Source organism: Olea europaea, unplaced genomic scaffold, assembly GCF_002742605.1.
Source record: "Olea europaea var. sylvestris unplaced genomic scaffold, O_europaea_v1 scaffold213, whole genome shotgun sequence".
In the NCBI taxonomy this organism is placed as follows: domain Eukaryota; kingdom Viridiplantae; phylum Streptophyta; class Magnoliopsida; order Lamiales; family Oleaceae; genus Olea; species Olea europaea.
Genome location: NW_019239264.1, coordinates 524,415 through 540,843, shown reverse-complemented (window position 1 = coordinate 540,843; position 16,429 = coordinate 524,415). Strand labels below are relative to the sequence as shown.

Here is a 16,429-nt window from a genome sequence, read left to right as displayed (position 1 = left end):
GCATGGCCTATCATCCCTAAATCGACAGACAGACATAGGTTGTAAACAAGTATATGGAAACTTATTTGTGGTGTTTCACCTTTGATATGCCTTGCAACTAGAGCACATGGCTACTGTGGGCTGAATATTGGTACAACACTACCTTTCACGCTTCGATAAGGACTACTCATTTCCAGGCTGTCTATGGTAGTGACCCTCCTCCATTAATTTGATATGGCACCAAAAACACAGCCGTATCTGCAATAGAACAACAGCTGTAAGATAGGGACAAGGTTTTGAAGGAATTAAAAATCCATTTGCTCTGAGCTCAGGCCAAGATGAATTTGGCAAGCATATCAGCAGAGAAAAGACATTGAGTTCAAAGAAGGAGACTATGCATATGTAAAGTTACGGTCGTATTGACTGCGATCCTTGGCAAGCAAACCCAATGAAAAGCTAGGACATAAGTACTTTGGCCCATTTAAAATCATTAGAAAGGTAGGGACATCATCATATCATCTGGAGTTATCCCTATAGCTACAATTCACCCAGTCTTTTACGTTTCTCAACTGAAAAGGGCTCTGGGTGATTCAAAATTTTGCCAGCCTCTTCCCACACAGTTGGACGCCAAATTGGAATGGGTTGTCAAGCCAGATCAAGCGCTTGGGATGTGCAAGACAGACATCAAAAAGCAACCAGAGAAGGAAATCTTAATCCAGTGGAAGAGACTACCTAAAGAGAAAGCACCGTGGCAGTCAACTAGCTCTATTCAACAGCATTTTCCCAACTTTAACCTTAAGGACAAGGTGATTTTGGAAAAAGAGTGTATTGTTAAGCCCCCAATCTGTTTCACCTATGCTAAAATGAACAAGAAGAATTGAGAAGCCACTAAAAAAGAGTATAATAGCAAACGGTTATAGAGCACTTGAGAGTGAAAATCTGTTAGGAAGAGAGATTATAAATAGAGGTAGGAAGGAGTAGAATGGCAGGCATTCGTTGAGTAAGATAAGGAGACTTGTTCTTCCATTTCATATACGTAATTCTCGTTTTTTAATCAAAGATCTATTATCAAAATTCTTTTCCTCTATTTTCTATGGGGAGTCTTATCAAAATCCTCTATCATATTAAACCTTTTACCTATCTATAATAAAATTACCATTCCTTGTTATTCAAATTTTCAACCAAATATTGTACAAACACCTCTAGGTAATAGCATTCTCTTTCTCCACTATAGCGTATGCTGTTGGGTAAATATATTCACTGATATTTAATGCCACTGCTTCAAGCATCTACCTTCCAAATGTTCCTTTCAAGAAACACCCATCCAACCTTAAAAGTTGCCTATAATCGGCTAAAATTCCTCTCTTGCAAGCTTCAAAATATCTCCTGCAAAAGATCAAAGCAATCCAAACTGATGCTCATTAGATCCTTGTATCATTACCTTGACATATCTTCTGTTCCTCCATGTCGTAACTATTGATTGTCAACTTGAGATCGTCCATCACAGTCTTTATAATTAGCTTAGACTATCAATTAGGGTCAACTTTGAAGGTTTCTAAATACTCTTTGCTATGTATTTGGTAGTGCAATGGCTATTTGTTCTATCTCTCATGCATATATGTTCTGAGTTTTAAGATTTTATTTGCAAACTTTTTTTCCCATTCCATGAAGCCTAAATCATCCTTGTATAGCCTAAATTACTAATGGCCTAGGCTCTAAACTCATCATCGGGCCTAAAAGTTGCGCTTGGTTGCTACCCTTTGATACTTAATTGTTTGCATGAACTCTTTTCCAACCTCCAGATGAGGATCTAACTTCTCCTTCATTAGACCATAAACCATGAAATGATAAGTGCTTTCTTCATTGGACGAATAATCGATGTGCAAATCCTCATCACTTTGATAGTAACCATCAGTTGATGCTAACTCTTGATCCCCAATAACCTCAAGTCAACAACAAGGTCTGCATTCAAACCAACCAAAATATGTTCACTTGCATTATTGTCAAATTGAAAGTCATCAACGTTGACGCCATCATTGAATCATTCGAATGACATTCAATGGTTACCACTTCGTCATCTTTAAATGTATTATCTGCAAAGATAATTATTAGAGCATCGTGAGTATACAACCCTACAAAGGCTATAGTATAGAAACAAGCATATTGTGAGCTTCAATTAATATAAAATTTTAGGCAACTCTGGGCTGCTATAAATATGAATACTATAAGTTTGATTGGCCTAGTGTGAAGTTTGTGAAGTTAAAGGATGTGTTCCAACAACACGGTGGTAGACAAGTTCATAAATGGCATATACAAAAAGGAGCACGTGGGTATTTTAAATTTCATTCCATCAGAAAATGTTAAAATTATTTACCTCTTTGTGGTCGCCCTTCTGTTGTCTCTAAACTTCTTTGTTCAAGGCTTGCCATTAGTGGGTTTTGTGGGTCACTTATTTTCCGCTATCCAAAGAACGAATTTGACACTTGTGGGGGCTTAATTAGATTGCCTTTTTTGGTCAAGAAATCTAGGGTTCTATGAAACGAATTTTCCTTAATTTGGAGATCTATGTGAAATCATTTCAATTTGGGATTCATACTGGACAAAAATAGTTTGGAAATTATATAGGGAATGAATTAATTTGAAATTTGCTTCAGTGATTTTAGGAAATCTAGATTCCTGAGTTGGGATATGATAAAATCGTCTTTTGAGGATGATGGAAAATGCTATTTCAATTAATTTTTTTTGTCCACGTGTCGATAATTAACGACGTTTGTTGACACATAGGATTTCATCTGTCATGTGTAATTTCTCGTCCAATTAGGTGGATGGAAACAACATGGGTAATAGATGAGTAACTTTTTACAAAAGTGAGTGAGAAGTTAGTAACTTTTTATATTTGCTGGCAAATAGTAAATAGAGCTAAATGTTAGTGATGAATTATTTAATTAACTCGTGGGGGGTAGGATGGGGAAGAAAATTTTTTATTTTTTATTTTAATTCTTTATTTCGAACTCGTTTACACCTTTTTTTTTTCTTTTTTGAAAATTTTGAAAGTACAGTAGAAATTAATTTTTTATTTTTAATTATTTATTTGGAACTCGAAAATTATTTTTTTTTTTTGAAAATTTTGGTATTACAATTGAAATTATTTTTCTCTTTTTTATTTTATTTAAATGGGAGGGTATATTCATCATTTCATAAAGGATTATTAAGAAAATGAAAGAAAAGCATCCACACTTCAAAGTTCATAAAGGGAATTTTTCAATAATTTGAAAAGGTGGGGGTGTTGGCGATATATGTTGGGGGTATTGTGCTAATAAGCCTAAAATTTTAGATAAAAGTTTTAATAAATTTTGATAAAAATTAATGAAATATATATTTGAAAAACTTGATAAGCCCCTTTGATAGAAAATTATAATTTAGATTTTTATCAAAATCAAAGTCAACAATAATTTCTAACCACATACTTTTGTGGGATTGACAATTTCTCAATTACATATTTCATTAACTTTTTTATCAAAATTTTCTAAAGATCTGATTTGAATTTCCATCATACAAGAGTTAAATATTGCAGGCTTAATTGTGTAATTAAAATTGAATTTCACTGTAAAATTAATAAAATTTTAGCAAATACGAATAGGGCTCTAATAGATTCCAACTTAGAGCATCATATAGAGATTTAAAATTTTTAAAGACTATATTCTATCATTTGAAGAATATTTATAAATTTAGAGAATTAAAATTTTGAAATACTCCAACAAACTCTTGATATTTAATACTTAATTTTATTACTTTCAAAAAATATTTATATGCATTCAAAGTTAAATACATTTAATTATCTAAATTAAAATAATAATTTAAAGAGAATCACTTTTTAATATTAAAGATTTACTCTTTAAAAATAATGAACACCTCCTTCAAGAGTGTCCCTATAAATGGAGATAAACGAAAATTCGGGGGTACTTTTAAATTTGACTCAGTCAAAGGTTCAAAATTTCACTTTGACTTTGAAAATCTTGAATATTATCACATTGACATCTTGTATGGTAAAAGACAAAAATGCCTTTAAATATATTATAAAATTAAAAAATATATTGTTGAAATGACTTTACTACCATTTTAATTAATAATTGAAAACTAAACATTTCCCCAATTATAAAACTTCAAAACGAGCTTCCAACACAGAAAAAACTCTTATCTTTAATCTGCTTGAACCTCAAAATCTCAAAAAACTTTCAAACACTGAAGCCGGAATTTTTTTTAATATCAATTATTTCAAGTCGGCAAGTATATTTACGCATGTTTAATTTCGTTTTCAGTAAATTAGTATACGTTTGAATAGAAAAATTTTATTTCGATATAGTAATAGTTAGTGTAAATTTTTTTAACAGATCTTACCTATCAAAATTTTTTTTTAACAGATCTATAATTTTTTTTCTTTAGAACCGTAGAGGAAAAGATTCATAGCAAAACAGCCAAACAGTCGCCCGTAACAGCCGACTGTCGACTGTTAAATAGCCAAACATTCGACTGTTATAGCGACTGTTGGCTGTTAACAGTCGTGTCAACTGTTTAACAGCTGGCTGTTGGCTATAACAAGACTGTTACAGCCCACGGTCGGATGTTAAATCACCAAACAGTCATTTTTTGTACTTCTATTTCCACAAAAATCGATTGTTAAAGCTGTTAATTAATTAATTAATTATTGTTGGCACTGCTTTTTTTTCTTATAATTAATAAATGAAGATGATTAAACAAATAAACATATGAATTTTTTTGTTGTAAGTCATTAAAAAAATTCTATTTCCTCATGTAGATATGATAATCCCCGTTCGTTATTTCGGTGATTTTGAATTGAATGAAAATAATCGATGGGAATGAAGATGGACGAGTGACATAAGTGGTTGTATTATAATTCCCATAACAGAGAGTACATCATACTCAGAAGTATACCATAATTTGTAAAATAAGCTGAATGTCAATCAATCTCAATACGATATGCAGTTGAGATATCTATTCAACGGTTATAGGGATTCATCCATTCCGATTCCATCGATATTCGTTACTAATGTGCTGAATTGAATTATCTATTAGAATTGAATAGAATGCATCAGACTCTAGCAGTTCTTAATGTGACTTTAGTTAAGCAGGATGTTGTCGAAGGTGAATGCGAAGATTCATATATGACGAATAATAACGATCGAGGTTTTTGGGAGACAATGGAGATAGTTCCTGCGGATGATGTGGTTATTTTTGAGACAGTTACTCCTGATTGTGATGTCGCTGTTACGCACAGAATTCCGTCGACAGTTGAAAACAACGAGAATATAAATGATTTTACAAATGTGAATTTGATTGCTTTATCCCGACAGAGACATGAGCCGGGTGGGAGCTCAGAGATTGAAACAAGTGGACCGTCCTCCAATTCTTCCCGTATGGCTCACGATGATGAAGACTTGTATTTCGAGCAACTGTTTGAAACCAAGAAAGATTTGCAGGAAGCTATACACCAACCGTCATTAAAATATAACTTTGAGTTCAAAGTAAAGAAATCAAACAAATCATTGTTGACAGTTGCCTGCATCGACGACAGTTGCAATTGGCATTTGAGAGCAACTAAGATGGACACGAATGAGTGCTTCGTAATTCGCAAGTATTCATGGGAACATACTTGCGAAGTGAAAATTCTTCGAAACGATCACAGGCAAGTTCGAGCATGATTTACTGGTTGACAGATAATGCACAAGTATCAAGACCCACCTTCGACAACATCCTTCGTAACTAAAGTCACACCAAGAATAGTCGGAGTCCAATGCATTTTATTTAATTCTAATAGATAATTCAATTCAGCATCATTAGTAACGAATATCGGTGGAATCGGAATGGATGAATCCCCATAACCGTTGAATAGATATCTCAATTGCATATCGTATTGAGATTGATCGACATTCAACTTATTTTGCAAATTGTGGTACACTTTTGAGCATATGTACTCTCTGTAATGAGAATTGCAATACAATCACATATGTCACTCGTCCATCTCTATTCCCATCAATTATTTTCATTCAATTCGAAATCACCGAAATAACAGATGAAGATTATCATATATGCATGAGGAAATATAATTTTTTTAATAACTTACAAAAAAAATTCATATGTTTATTTATTTAATCAACTTCATTTATTAATTATAAGAAAAAATCAGTGCCAACAAAAACTAATTAATTAATTAACAGCTTTAACAATCGGTTTTGTGGAAATAGAAGTACAAAAATCGACTCTTTGACTATTTAACAGTCGACAGTCGCCTATTACGGTCGACTGATTGGCTGTTAAAAAGCCAGACAGCCGACTGTTTGACTGTTTTGCGTATGAATTTTTTCTTCTACGGTTCTAAAGAAAAAAATTATTGATCTGTTCAAATTTTTTTTTGATAGGTAAGATTTGTTAAAAAAAATTATACTAATTATTACTATGTCGAAATAAAATTTCTCCATTCAAACGCACACTAATTTACTGAAAATGAAATTAGTCATGCGTAAATATTCTTACCGATTTGAAGTAATTGATATGAAAAAAATTTCCGGTTTCAACGTTTGAAAGTTTTTTGAGATTTTGAGGTTCAAACAAATGAAAGATGGGAGTTTTTTCTGTGTTGGAAGCTCGTTTTGAAGTTTTATAAGTTGAGAAGTGTTTGGTTTTCAATTATTAATTAAAAGGGTAGTAAAGTCCTTTCAACAATATATTATTTTGTAATTGTATAATACATTTAAGGACATTTTTGTCTTTTACTATATAAGAGGTCGATGTGATAATATTCAAGATTTTCAAAGTCAAAGTGGAATTTTGAACCTTTGACTTGGTCAAATTTAAAAGTACCCCAGTTTTCAAAGGTCGATCAATTAGAGGGGCCTTCGAAAACCGTTTGTAAATGTTGAAGGGTAAAATCGTCCATTTGTGTGTAAAGTTACTTTTTAACTAAATTTGTTTTAATTGATTTATTTCCTCCCAAAATTCGACGGTACAAACAAATTCATTCACATTTTACAGCACTTATAATCTGATCGACCGAACTCTCTAACACAATTCGAATCTATAATTGCTCCGGTGCAGTGCTCAAATCACGTGGAGCGAGTAATCATGATCTCTCAGTTCTTCGTGCTTTCACAGAGAGGCGACAACATAGTGTTCCGAGATTGTGAGTCCCGCATATATGTATTCCATGTTAATATCAGATCCTGTACAATTGAAAGTCATTCCTTCAATTAGTTCAATTGGGTTTCTGATTTTGATTCGGCAGTGTGCTTAATTTCACGGCAGCTTTTATCTAATTTCGTAACTTTGTCGTGCCTGATAATCAATGCGATTTTTTTTCTTTCCCTTTGGTTTACTTACAGCTTGCGTAATGATAGTTATTTTATCTTGTCGTAATTTACTTGCTTGGATTTATTTCATTTTCACTTTAAGGGTTATTTACTGTATGTTATCCAACGTATGGTATATTAGCTTGCAGTTTCAGTCGTGTATTTATGATGCAAAAAGATGACGATCTGGCATTTCGTTTTATAACTTAGCAACTTGCTACATCAGGTGTCTGTTCAACGAAAGATTCACTTTCGTTCTTTTTGTAATTTTGAGATTAAATGAACTGACAATGTATAGATTTAGTGGATTATGAGCGTGAAACTTCAGTAGGTGAAGATTTTGTTTCGAGTTTTGGATGAGAGTATTTCCTGATTCCAAATGTACAAAGTTTTTGCTTCTTTCCCGAACTACCAAAAATAAATAAATAAATAAAATAAAAAAATTGAGCCTTGCTTGTTTCTAACTCCTTAGCTAGCGACTTTCCTCGTTGGTTCAGTAGTGCCTACGTGATTGTTCCTTTTACAGAGACTAAGTTTGAATCCTTAATTATGTCTGCTGAGCTTGTGAATTATATTATATTTAATAAAATTCTTGTAACTTACGTAACATACCTGTCCTTCCCCTTTTCTACAGTGGGATTTTCATTGTTTTTGCAAAAGCCATCTGTGCTGGGTTGGGGGTTGGTAAGGCGGGGGCACTTGTGGTGATATTGATTAAACTTCACGGTTTGGGATATTTGATAAAGGTGATGATTTAATGGCATTTTGAAGATTGTGATTAATGAGGCTCTATTAGTACAAAAAGGTAAGGACATTGAAAAGGTTTCCCAGCGTGGAGATCGTTTATTCAAAATTGTCCTGATAATGAGCATTCAGTTAACTGTTACTGTTAAATTTTCCCCCTAACCTTGCTAATCCTTTTGAGATCTGATTTTCTTTTCTTATCCATAAGACATTTAACATTACTCAATATAATATCCAAAGTTGATCACATAACTCTGCCTGATTTGAGTTAGCTAGGATGTGCAGGTGTAGAAGGCCTGATATGGTTTTTTTTGCTTATTGAACGCTTTCTTCGTATGTATTCTGGAATTTTAACATTTTCCTGATTATATTATTTCAAAAATGCAGATCGAGGTGATATACAGAAAGGAAGTGCAGAGATATTCTTCCGTAAAGTGAAGTTCTGGAAAGAAGATGGCAAAGAGGAAGCACCTCCTGTCTTTGTAGGCATTTTATGCTATTGAAACTGCAAGGCACTAATTTACATTTTCTTTGATAATATTTTTATCATAATATTGATAAAGAAGTTAACATATTTGTGGCTCATGAGCCACTTGAATCCTTTTTGGCCAAGACTTTTGTATAGAAGCTCTTAAAATTGGTTTTAAAGCTAGTAATTTTTTGTTTGTGCTCATTTTCTTTAGCACCTCAAAACTAGATACATCAAATTTGGCTTTCTTGCTGTAGCGTTTATGTGATCAACCAGAAATTTTGCTCCTAGTTATTGATATTTTCTCTGTCTTTCCTTTTGTGACTGTGCTAAATAGTCAATAAAATGTTTAGAAATATGACTTGCAGTAATGAATTGTATATGTTAACAGTGCTACTACTTTTGATATTTTCAGAATTTGGATGGTGTAAACTACATTCATGTGAAGGTGGTTGGCCTGCTTTTTGTTGCAACTACAAGGAATAATCTGCCACCTTCCCTTGTCTTGGAGCTTCTACAAAGGGTTGCTCGTGTAATCAAAGATTACCTTGGTGTTCTTAGTGAAGAGTCATTACGAAAAAATTTTGTGCTTGTTTATGAGCTTCTTGATGAAGTTATTGTAAGTATAATGCAAATGTATGATATTTGGATTCCACATTTTCCCCCAGCATGATGCACATAGCACACAATCAACCTCATCATTCAATAAACTGTCCTCCATTGAAGTTTTGCACTTTATAGTTCATCATTAATGTTTAGGTAAAAGTATAGCAACACGTGAAGATTTAATAGATATTTTTCTTCTTTCTATTTCACTCTTAAAGCTGTAAGCTATTCTATAGGTTCTTAATGTTTTTATTTCATGTCTAAGATGACAGTATACATTCCCCTTGTGCCAGGATTTTGGTTATGTTCAAACAACATCTACTGAACTCTTGAAGTCTTACATATTTAATGAGCCAATTGTGGTTGATGCTGGACGCTTGCCATCCCTTGGTCCTGCATCTTTATTTATGGTAACAAGTTGGTTTACACTGTAGTCATAAAATAGAATGCAAGTAGAATTAACCTCTGTAAAACTAGTTAACAAGTAAGATTTATATGTGATATTACTGATGCTTGCAACTTTAATTCTTGCAGCAAGGAACCACAAGAATGCCAGGGACAGCTGTTACGAAATCTGTTGTGGCACATGAACCTGGGGGTAGGAAGAGGGAGGAAATCTTTGTGGATGTAATTGAGAAAATAAGTGTCACATTCAGCGCTAGTGTGAGTAATTGTGTATTACATATTGAATGACAAATATCCATAATCTGAGTTACAGCCTTATAGATTCTTCATACAGACTAAACTAATTCCTTGGCTGTAGCAGGACCACGTCTTTCTCCTTGATAATTAGTTAAGTAGTAAAAATGGGATGCAGTGAATCTTGTATTATGATCTGCATGTGAAGAACAAATTTTAAGTTCGATGCATCTCCAGAATTATGATGCTCTTATATATCTCTTTAGTAATTGGGCGAGGAAGGTTTCATGATGCAGACTAGCGTAACGAGCAAAATTTTGCTAGTTTGTTTATTATCTTTTTCAACTGCTATATTTCTTGGACAAAGAAGAGTGTTTTTGCCCTCTGAAAATTATATGGCATTTCCTTCGAACATCAGGACAGGCAGTTATATGCATATGAATTTATATATTGACTACATTACAACTATTTTTAGCTGTTTGCTTAGGACAAACGAAGAAATAATGTGGGTGTGATCTCACTTGAATGTATATTCTTGATCACTAATTATGTCTAGATGCCTTTAATCTATGTTGTGTGTATTCTCTGTATATCCATCACTTGAAGAAGTGAGCTTTCACCATAACTGATGAAAATAATTCTTGACAGGGATATATATTGACTTCAGAAATTGATGGTACCATTCAAATGAAGAGTTATCTAAGTGGAAATCCAGAAATCAGATTAGCTTTTAATGATGACCTGACAATTGGAAGGGGCGGGAGGTCCATTTATGGTATTCTCATGGTTCCTCTATATAGAATTATTCCACTGAAATGATATTGTTTGCATTTGATGTGGATTATATTATACTTGTGTGACCTTTGAACTCTATTCTGAATAAATATTTGACAATCTTCGAAGTTCAATTTCTTGTAATTGTTATATACAACTCTGATAGATGTAAAAACCAGTACTTATCAAAATTTTGTGCAGATTATAGTGGTTCTTCTGGGTCAGGAGCAGTAATTTTGGATGATTGCAACTTCCATGAATCTGTACATCTGGATAGTTTTGATGTAGACAGAACCCTGTCTCTGGTGGGTGATTCAAAATTGTGCAAGGCTTGCGATCCATTTGATTGGTCTTCTCAGATTCTCTCAACTCATAATGTTGTTGTTACCTACTCTTGTGCATGTTAGGTACCTCCGGATGGTGAATTTCCTGTCATGAATTACCGGATTACCCAGGAATTCAAGCCTCCTTTTCGTATTAACACTTTGATTGAAGAATCTGGAAATTATAAGGTATATCACATTTCCCCCTTAATTAGGTGCTTCATCATGCATTACAATATTTTCAGTGTAAATGTAGCTTGTACTTGTGACAATGATGGTATGAATAGAATGGGAACAAACAAAACCATAATTTTTGGTTTTTCTGGTATATATCCACATCTATAGTGCCCACTAGACTGTCAATCTATCTGTTAATAACTCTTTCTGAAGGATTTTGCAAACTGGTCCAAAATTTTGTTCTCTTCTGTATTTAGGCTGAAGTGATCCTGAAAATCCGTGCCGAGTTTCCTTCAAGTGTCACTGCTAATACAATTGTAATAGAGATGCCACTTCCAACATACACAGCCAGGTGAAGCTCTATGTTGTCAGTTCCCCCATTGAACCCCTTTTTCATGGTGTTCCATGACAATTTTTAAGTCTGAGCAGAACAAAAAGTGTTCTCCATGGGATGGGATATGAAAAATATTAGTCCCACATGAAGTTTATGAATAAGTGGCTTGTTTTTTGAATTTATTTTGATTATTTTGTTTAGCATTGAAATTGATCAGTAATTTGATTTGCTTTACTCCTGATATATTTATGCATTTAGGAATATTTTGGCTAAAGCTATGACGCTATCTGTCAATAAAATTATGTAAAGACGTTTAAGTACAAAAGTGTCTGATACTCATATGGCAATTGGCAAAGCATAGAAGAATTGGTTGGAAAGGGACTGACACAATTAAGAGTCCTGCATGAGCGTTTTGGGCTAGGCTTGTCGCCATGCAAAATATTACATATATATGCTGAAATCAGCCCTATGAAGATGAGTCATTCGCCAGACGATAAACAGTCAAGGCTCACTAACACGTCCACAAAAATCCAAAGTTCATCTCTTAAAATGGTTAATACTTTGCTAATGTACAGCAGGCACCTAGGGCTGTCTAATATTCTTTAAGGATTAATAATCTTGGGAGAGTAAAAACTATTATTAGAGCTATAGTTGGTAAGTTCTCACGCTTAACACAGAAAGAGGATTTTTTGTCATTACCAAACTAACAAAATTTAATGCTTGTTACGATTTTTAAGTGTCTATGTTGATAATTACGCCTCAATACATCCTCGCCTTTCAAAGGCATCCCTTGTAAGTACCTTTTAATGCTTTTTAAAACATTGACATTAAGCTTGATTATCTGATTCTTAGATGAGGCACCATGGTCTTATGTATGAAGTAATATGGTTTATTATGCCTAATCACGTCATGACCTCAAGGATATTAACACATATTAGTCACACTCTTATGCATGGAGGTGTGTGAGTGCATGATTGAGAATCCAGAATCTTGATTGGACGAGGATGTCCTATGAGATATTCTATTAAACTAAGTACAACATAGATTGCTCTTATGACCGAATTCTTAGATTTGATACATTACCATGATCTTCATAGAATTCAGAGAATGTCTTTTCAAAGTCACATATAGGTTGAAGCCTTCATTAGTGCTTTTATGCGGGTAAGGTAGCTTTAATCAACATTTTTCACCATTATCTCTTTCTACTTCAACCTCATCTCCAATCTTCATTAACGATTTTTCTATTAATTAGCAAATGTAGAATTTCTCACGCAAAGCATAAAGCCAGATGCTTAAAAGTTTCTCTGAGAATTTTCCTTCAAATGCATCTAGATTTGATTTTCTTGTTGTCACACTTATTTCAATTATGTCCATCAATCCTAACTGTACTTGGGAAGAACGAAGAATTTGCATTTGTTATTAAAGTTATTCAGTCTAAAGATGCTGCTATCCATTATGATATGAATTCTTGAGACCTTATTAATGACAACTTTATCAACTCAAACGTTTTAGGAAAGGAAGAATGCTAGTGGGACTGCAGAACCATATTAGCCATTCTTCGTGTAGTGATTTTTTATAGTATTGTTGATGGCTTTTTGTTTGTTATACTAATTACTAAGGAGTGGGCATTTGTCTCGTTGAATTTCAGAGTTAATTTTGAATTGGAACCTGGAGCTGTAGGACAGAGGACTGATTTCAAGGAATCAAACAAGAGGCTTGAGTGGAGTCTGAAGAAGGCAATATACTTGCTCTTTCGTGGCTGATTAGTCTCTAGATTCAACTTATTTTAATGCCAGCATAGTTAAGAAGTTGCTAATTGGTGTGATATGCAACAGATTGTTGGCGAGTCTGAACACACTTTACGGGTGAAGCTAACGTTTCCACAGGAGTTGCATGGTATGACTGAAGTGTCTTGAAATATCTATTATTGAGATTTGTTGTGCTATCCTATACTTTTGGCCAGTAATGTGATCATTGCTTGGTAACATAGGAAATATCATAAAGGAAGCTGGACCTGTCAGCATGACCTTCACCATACCTATGTATAATCCTTCAAGGCTTCAGGTAAAGTTTTCATTTTGAATGGCTCAGCTGAAAACAAATTGTCAGAGGTCTATGTTTCTGCAAAATACGATCTCAGTATGAGTCGGCATATATACATGTTTTACGTCTCAAAAACTTCAATACATTCAACAAAAATAAGTGGAAGAGATTAAATTGAACATTCGATATGATTTTACTGTTCAATTTCACCTCTAGAAAGAGAGGCAGCGGAGAGGAGATGATAGAGACAGAAATACACGTGAATACATTCAGTGATTTTGTTAATTTTCCAATATTCTTGTGCAAGTTTCAACTTGTTTATGCATTTTGCAGGTAAAATATTTACAGATCGCCAAGAAAACAAAAGCTTACAACCCATATCGCTGGGTGAGATATGTCACTCAGGCCAATTCTTATGTTGCTCGTATATGATTTGTCACGTATACAAAGCCCTTTCTTTTCCTTTGTTCTTGAGTTTCTTTTTGGACTTGAACTTTGTGATAATGAAGAGGAACTTTTTTACTAGAGTTTGTGTTATTTCGAAATTGTATTGTTACTTCCAATCATATCTATTTCATTTATCAAATCCAATTTGCATTTGAGAGTCGAAGACTTGTTTTGTCCTTGTCTGCTTTGATGATGGCATAATGGTGTATTATGACTCAGTGAGTCAGAGATGTGATAAAGGTGTGACTTTATCCTATTTTAGTTACGTATACGAGTTCATTGGGGGTACAATGTACAATGAATGATAGGTTGAGGGGAAGACTAGATTTTATAAATGCACTTTATTTTAGAAAAAAAAATTTAAAAATAAAAATATAAAATTCTAACAAATAAAATAAAATAAAATAAAATAAAAATTAGAAAATAAAAATGATAAATTCAAAAAATTAAAAATTAAAAATTCCAAAAACATAAAATTATAAAATTTCTAAAAAATAAAAAAAAAAATTGTACCAGTTCTTAGCCCTTGTTTAGGCTCCATTTTAAATGAAAATTTTGGAAAAAATAAAAAAAAGAGTTTTGAAACAGTATGTTTTTGGAGAATATGCAATTAAAAAATAAGGAAAATTTTTCAATTTATGTGTATGATTGTTTTATGAAAGAATGTGGTTGAAAATGAATTTTGAAAAAAATGATTTTTAAAGAAGTTGGGGCCAAACATAGGCTTAATGATTATTTGCATAAAAATTCCAATAAACTATTTAAATGGATAAAGATCAAACATGTTTTTTTTTTTTTTTTGTTTCAAAATTGCAAATCAAACATGTTTTCTATTTTTCTGTTTCGAGAAATAATTTTCAAAATAAGAAATAAAATGCATTGTTGACAATTTTGGAACAGACCCTCGAAATAAAAAATTGAAAATCTACTCAATATTGAAAGTTGAAACACAAACCAAATAGGCCCTAAAAATTTCATCTTTGGTTTTTAATAAAAACACTCAAGTTTTTCTAGATAAATAATCCATGATCAACATATAATATTTATAACCAAATGGGGTAGTCACAGAAGCAAGACCCTTAAGTCAGCATGCAAGCATTATAGAATTTGCTTAGATTTATGAATTCTTGAAGGAAAAGGTAATTTGACTTGTTTTTACCAATCTTGCATTGTTCACGGGGAGAAAATTAACCAACGTGAATTTTTTCAAACACTTCTTCATTTTGTAAAGACCTCAGATACCGTTTGACCCCCATTAATTTTCATTCTATTATATTTCATTTTACTCTCTTCTATTTTTCACCATACAATCTTCCATAAATAATGTTACACGTAAACCAAAATTTTTTTCCTCTTTTTCAACCACTTATTTTTCAAAAAAACATTAAACCCATTAAATTTTACACTAAATGGGGACCAAACCGGGGGGTGGGGGGGTAAACTTTTTTTGACCAATGTAACCAAGTTTATCATGCCAGAACTTTGTTAATCTGAATTTATCATTAAAAACAACTGCTGTGAAACCAAGCAAATAAACAGCTCCAAGGAAATAACGAAAATGTCTCTTTGAAGTAGAAGTGATCAAGTCACAGTCCCTAAAGATTTTGATGTGTCCTTGACTCAATTTAATGTCAAACTCCATATCATATAACATACCTAGAGACATTAAGGTAGTGGTTGGTTTGCATTTTCATTTTTAAAACAATTTTTAGTTTTCCCCGAAAACGGCCCGTTTTCCGCGTTTTGAGCGTTTTCGACATTTATAACTGAAAACGCTGAAAATGATAAAAAGCCGTTTTGCGTTTTCAGTTATAAATTTTAACTCGTTTTCGAAAATGAGTTTTCGAAAACGACGGACCAAATGCGTTTTCCACGTTTTCAAAAACGGAAAATGAAAAATGGGTCGAAAACGGCAAACCAACCACGGCCTAAGTTTCTTTCAAGGCCAAGAACAAATTTGGTGCCTTTAGAAATAGAATCTTACCATTTTCAAGTTGCAATTTAATTGTTCCTATTTCACTTATATTACATTTCATATTATTCCCATCGTAAACTGTCTCCCTTGGTTTTTTTCAAATTCTAAAAGCTAACTTTATTTGAACACATACGGAAAGAACAACCAAAGTCAAGAATCCATTCTTGAGTATGCTTCTTTTCCATATGAACCAAAACCAAATCATTTTCAAAATTTTGTTTATCATAGGCTAACACAGCATTACCCTCATCAACCTTCTTTTCTTTTAATTCTTTTAAATCATTTTGTTTCTTAAAACAATCTTTAATAAAATATCCCATTTTACCACAATAGTAACATATTTTTACCTTTTGCCTTGTTCTTAGATTTATTCTTATGACCCTATTTATTTTTAAACTCATTATTGCCTCTAGAGTGATAATTAGATTTACCAATTTTCCTACCCTTAACTAATAAATTTCTTTTGTTTTGGCTATCTTTAGATTTAGATTTAATCTCAAAAATTCTATTGTTAAGGGCAATGATTATAACATCAGTAGTGATTTCATCTTTATC

At 32.9% G+C, this 16,429-nt stretch overlaps 1 protein-coding gene across 1 annotated transcript; it reads left to right on the top strand.

Annotated features, from left to right (window-relative positions):
* The first annotated feature begins 6,995 nt into the window (after positions 1 to 6,995).
* Positions 6,996 to 14,062, top strand: LOC111380350 (AP-4 complex subunit mu-like). The gene is made up of 13 exons (XM_023003888.1): positions 6,996 to 7,177; positions 8,475 to 8,569; positions 8,972 to 9,175; positions 9,456 to 9,572; positions 9,697 to 9,825; positions 10,450 to 10,576; positions 10,777 to 10,880; positions 10,983 to 11,087; positions 11,333 to 11,427; positions 13,058 to 13,145; positions 13,245 to 13,305; positions 13,400 to 13,473; positions 13,786 to 14,062. Exons 1-13 carry the CDS (start codon positions 7,120 to 7,122, stop codon positions 13,882 to 13,884), a joined length of 1,356 nt encoding a protein of 451 aa, XP_022859656.1. The 5' UTR covers positions 6,996 to 7,119; the 3' UTR covers positions 13,885 to 14,062.
* The last annotated feature ends 2,367 nt before the right edge of the window (positions 14,063 to 16,429 follow it).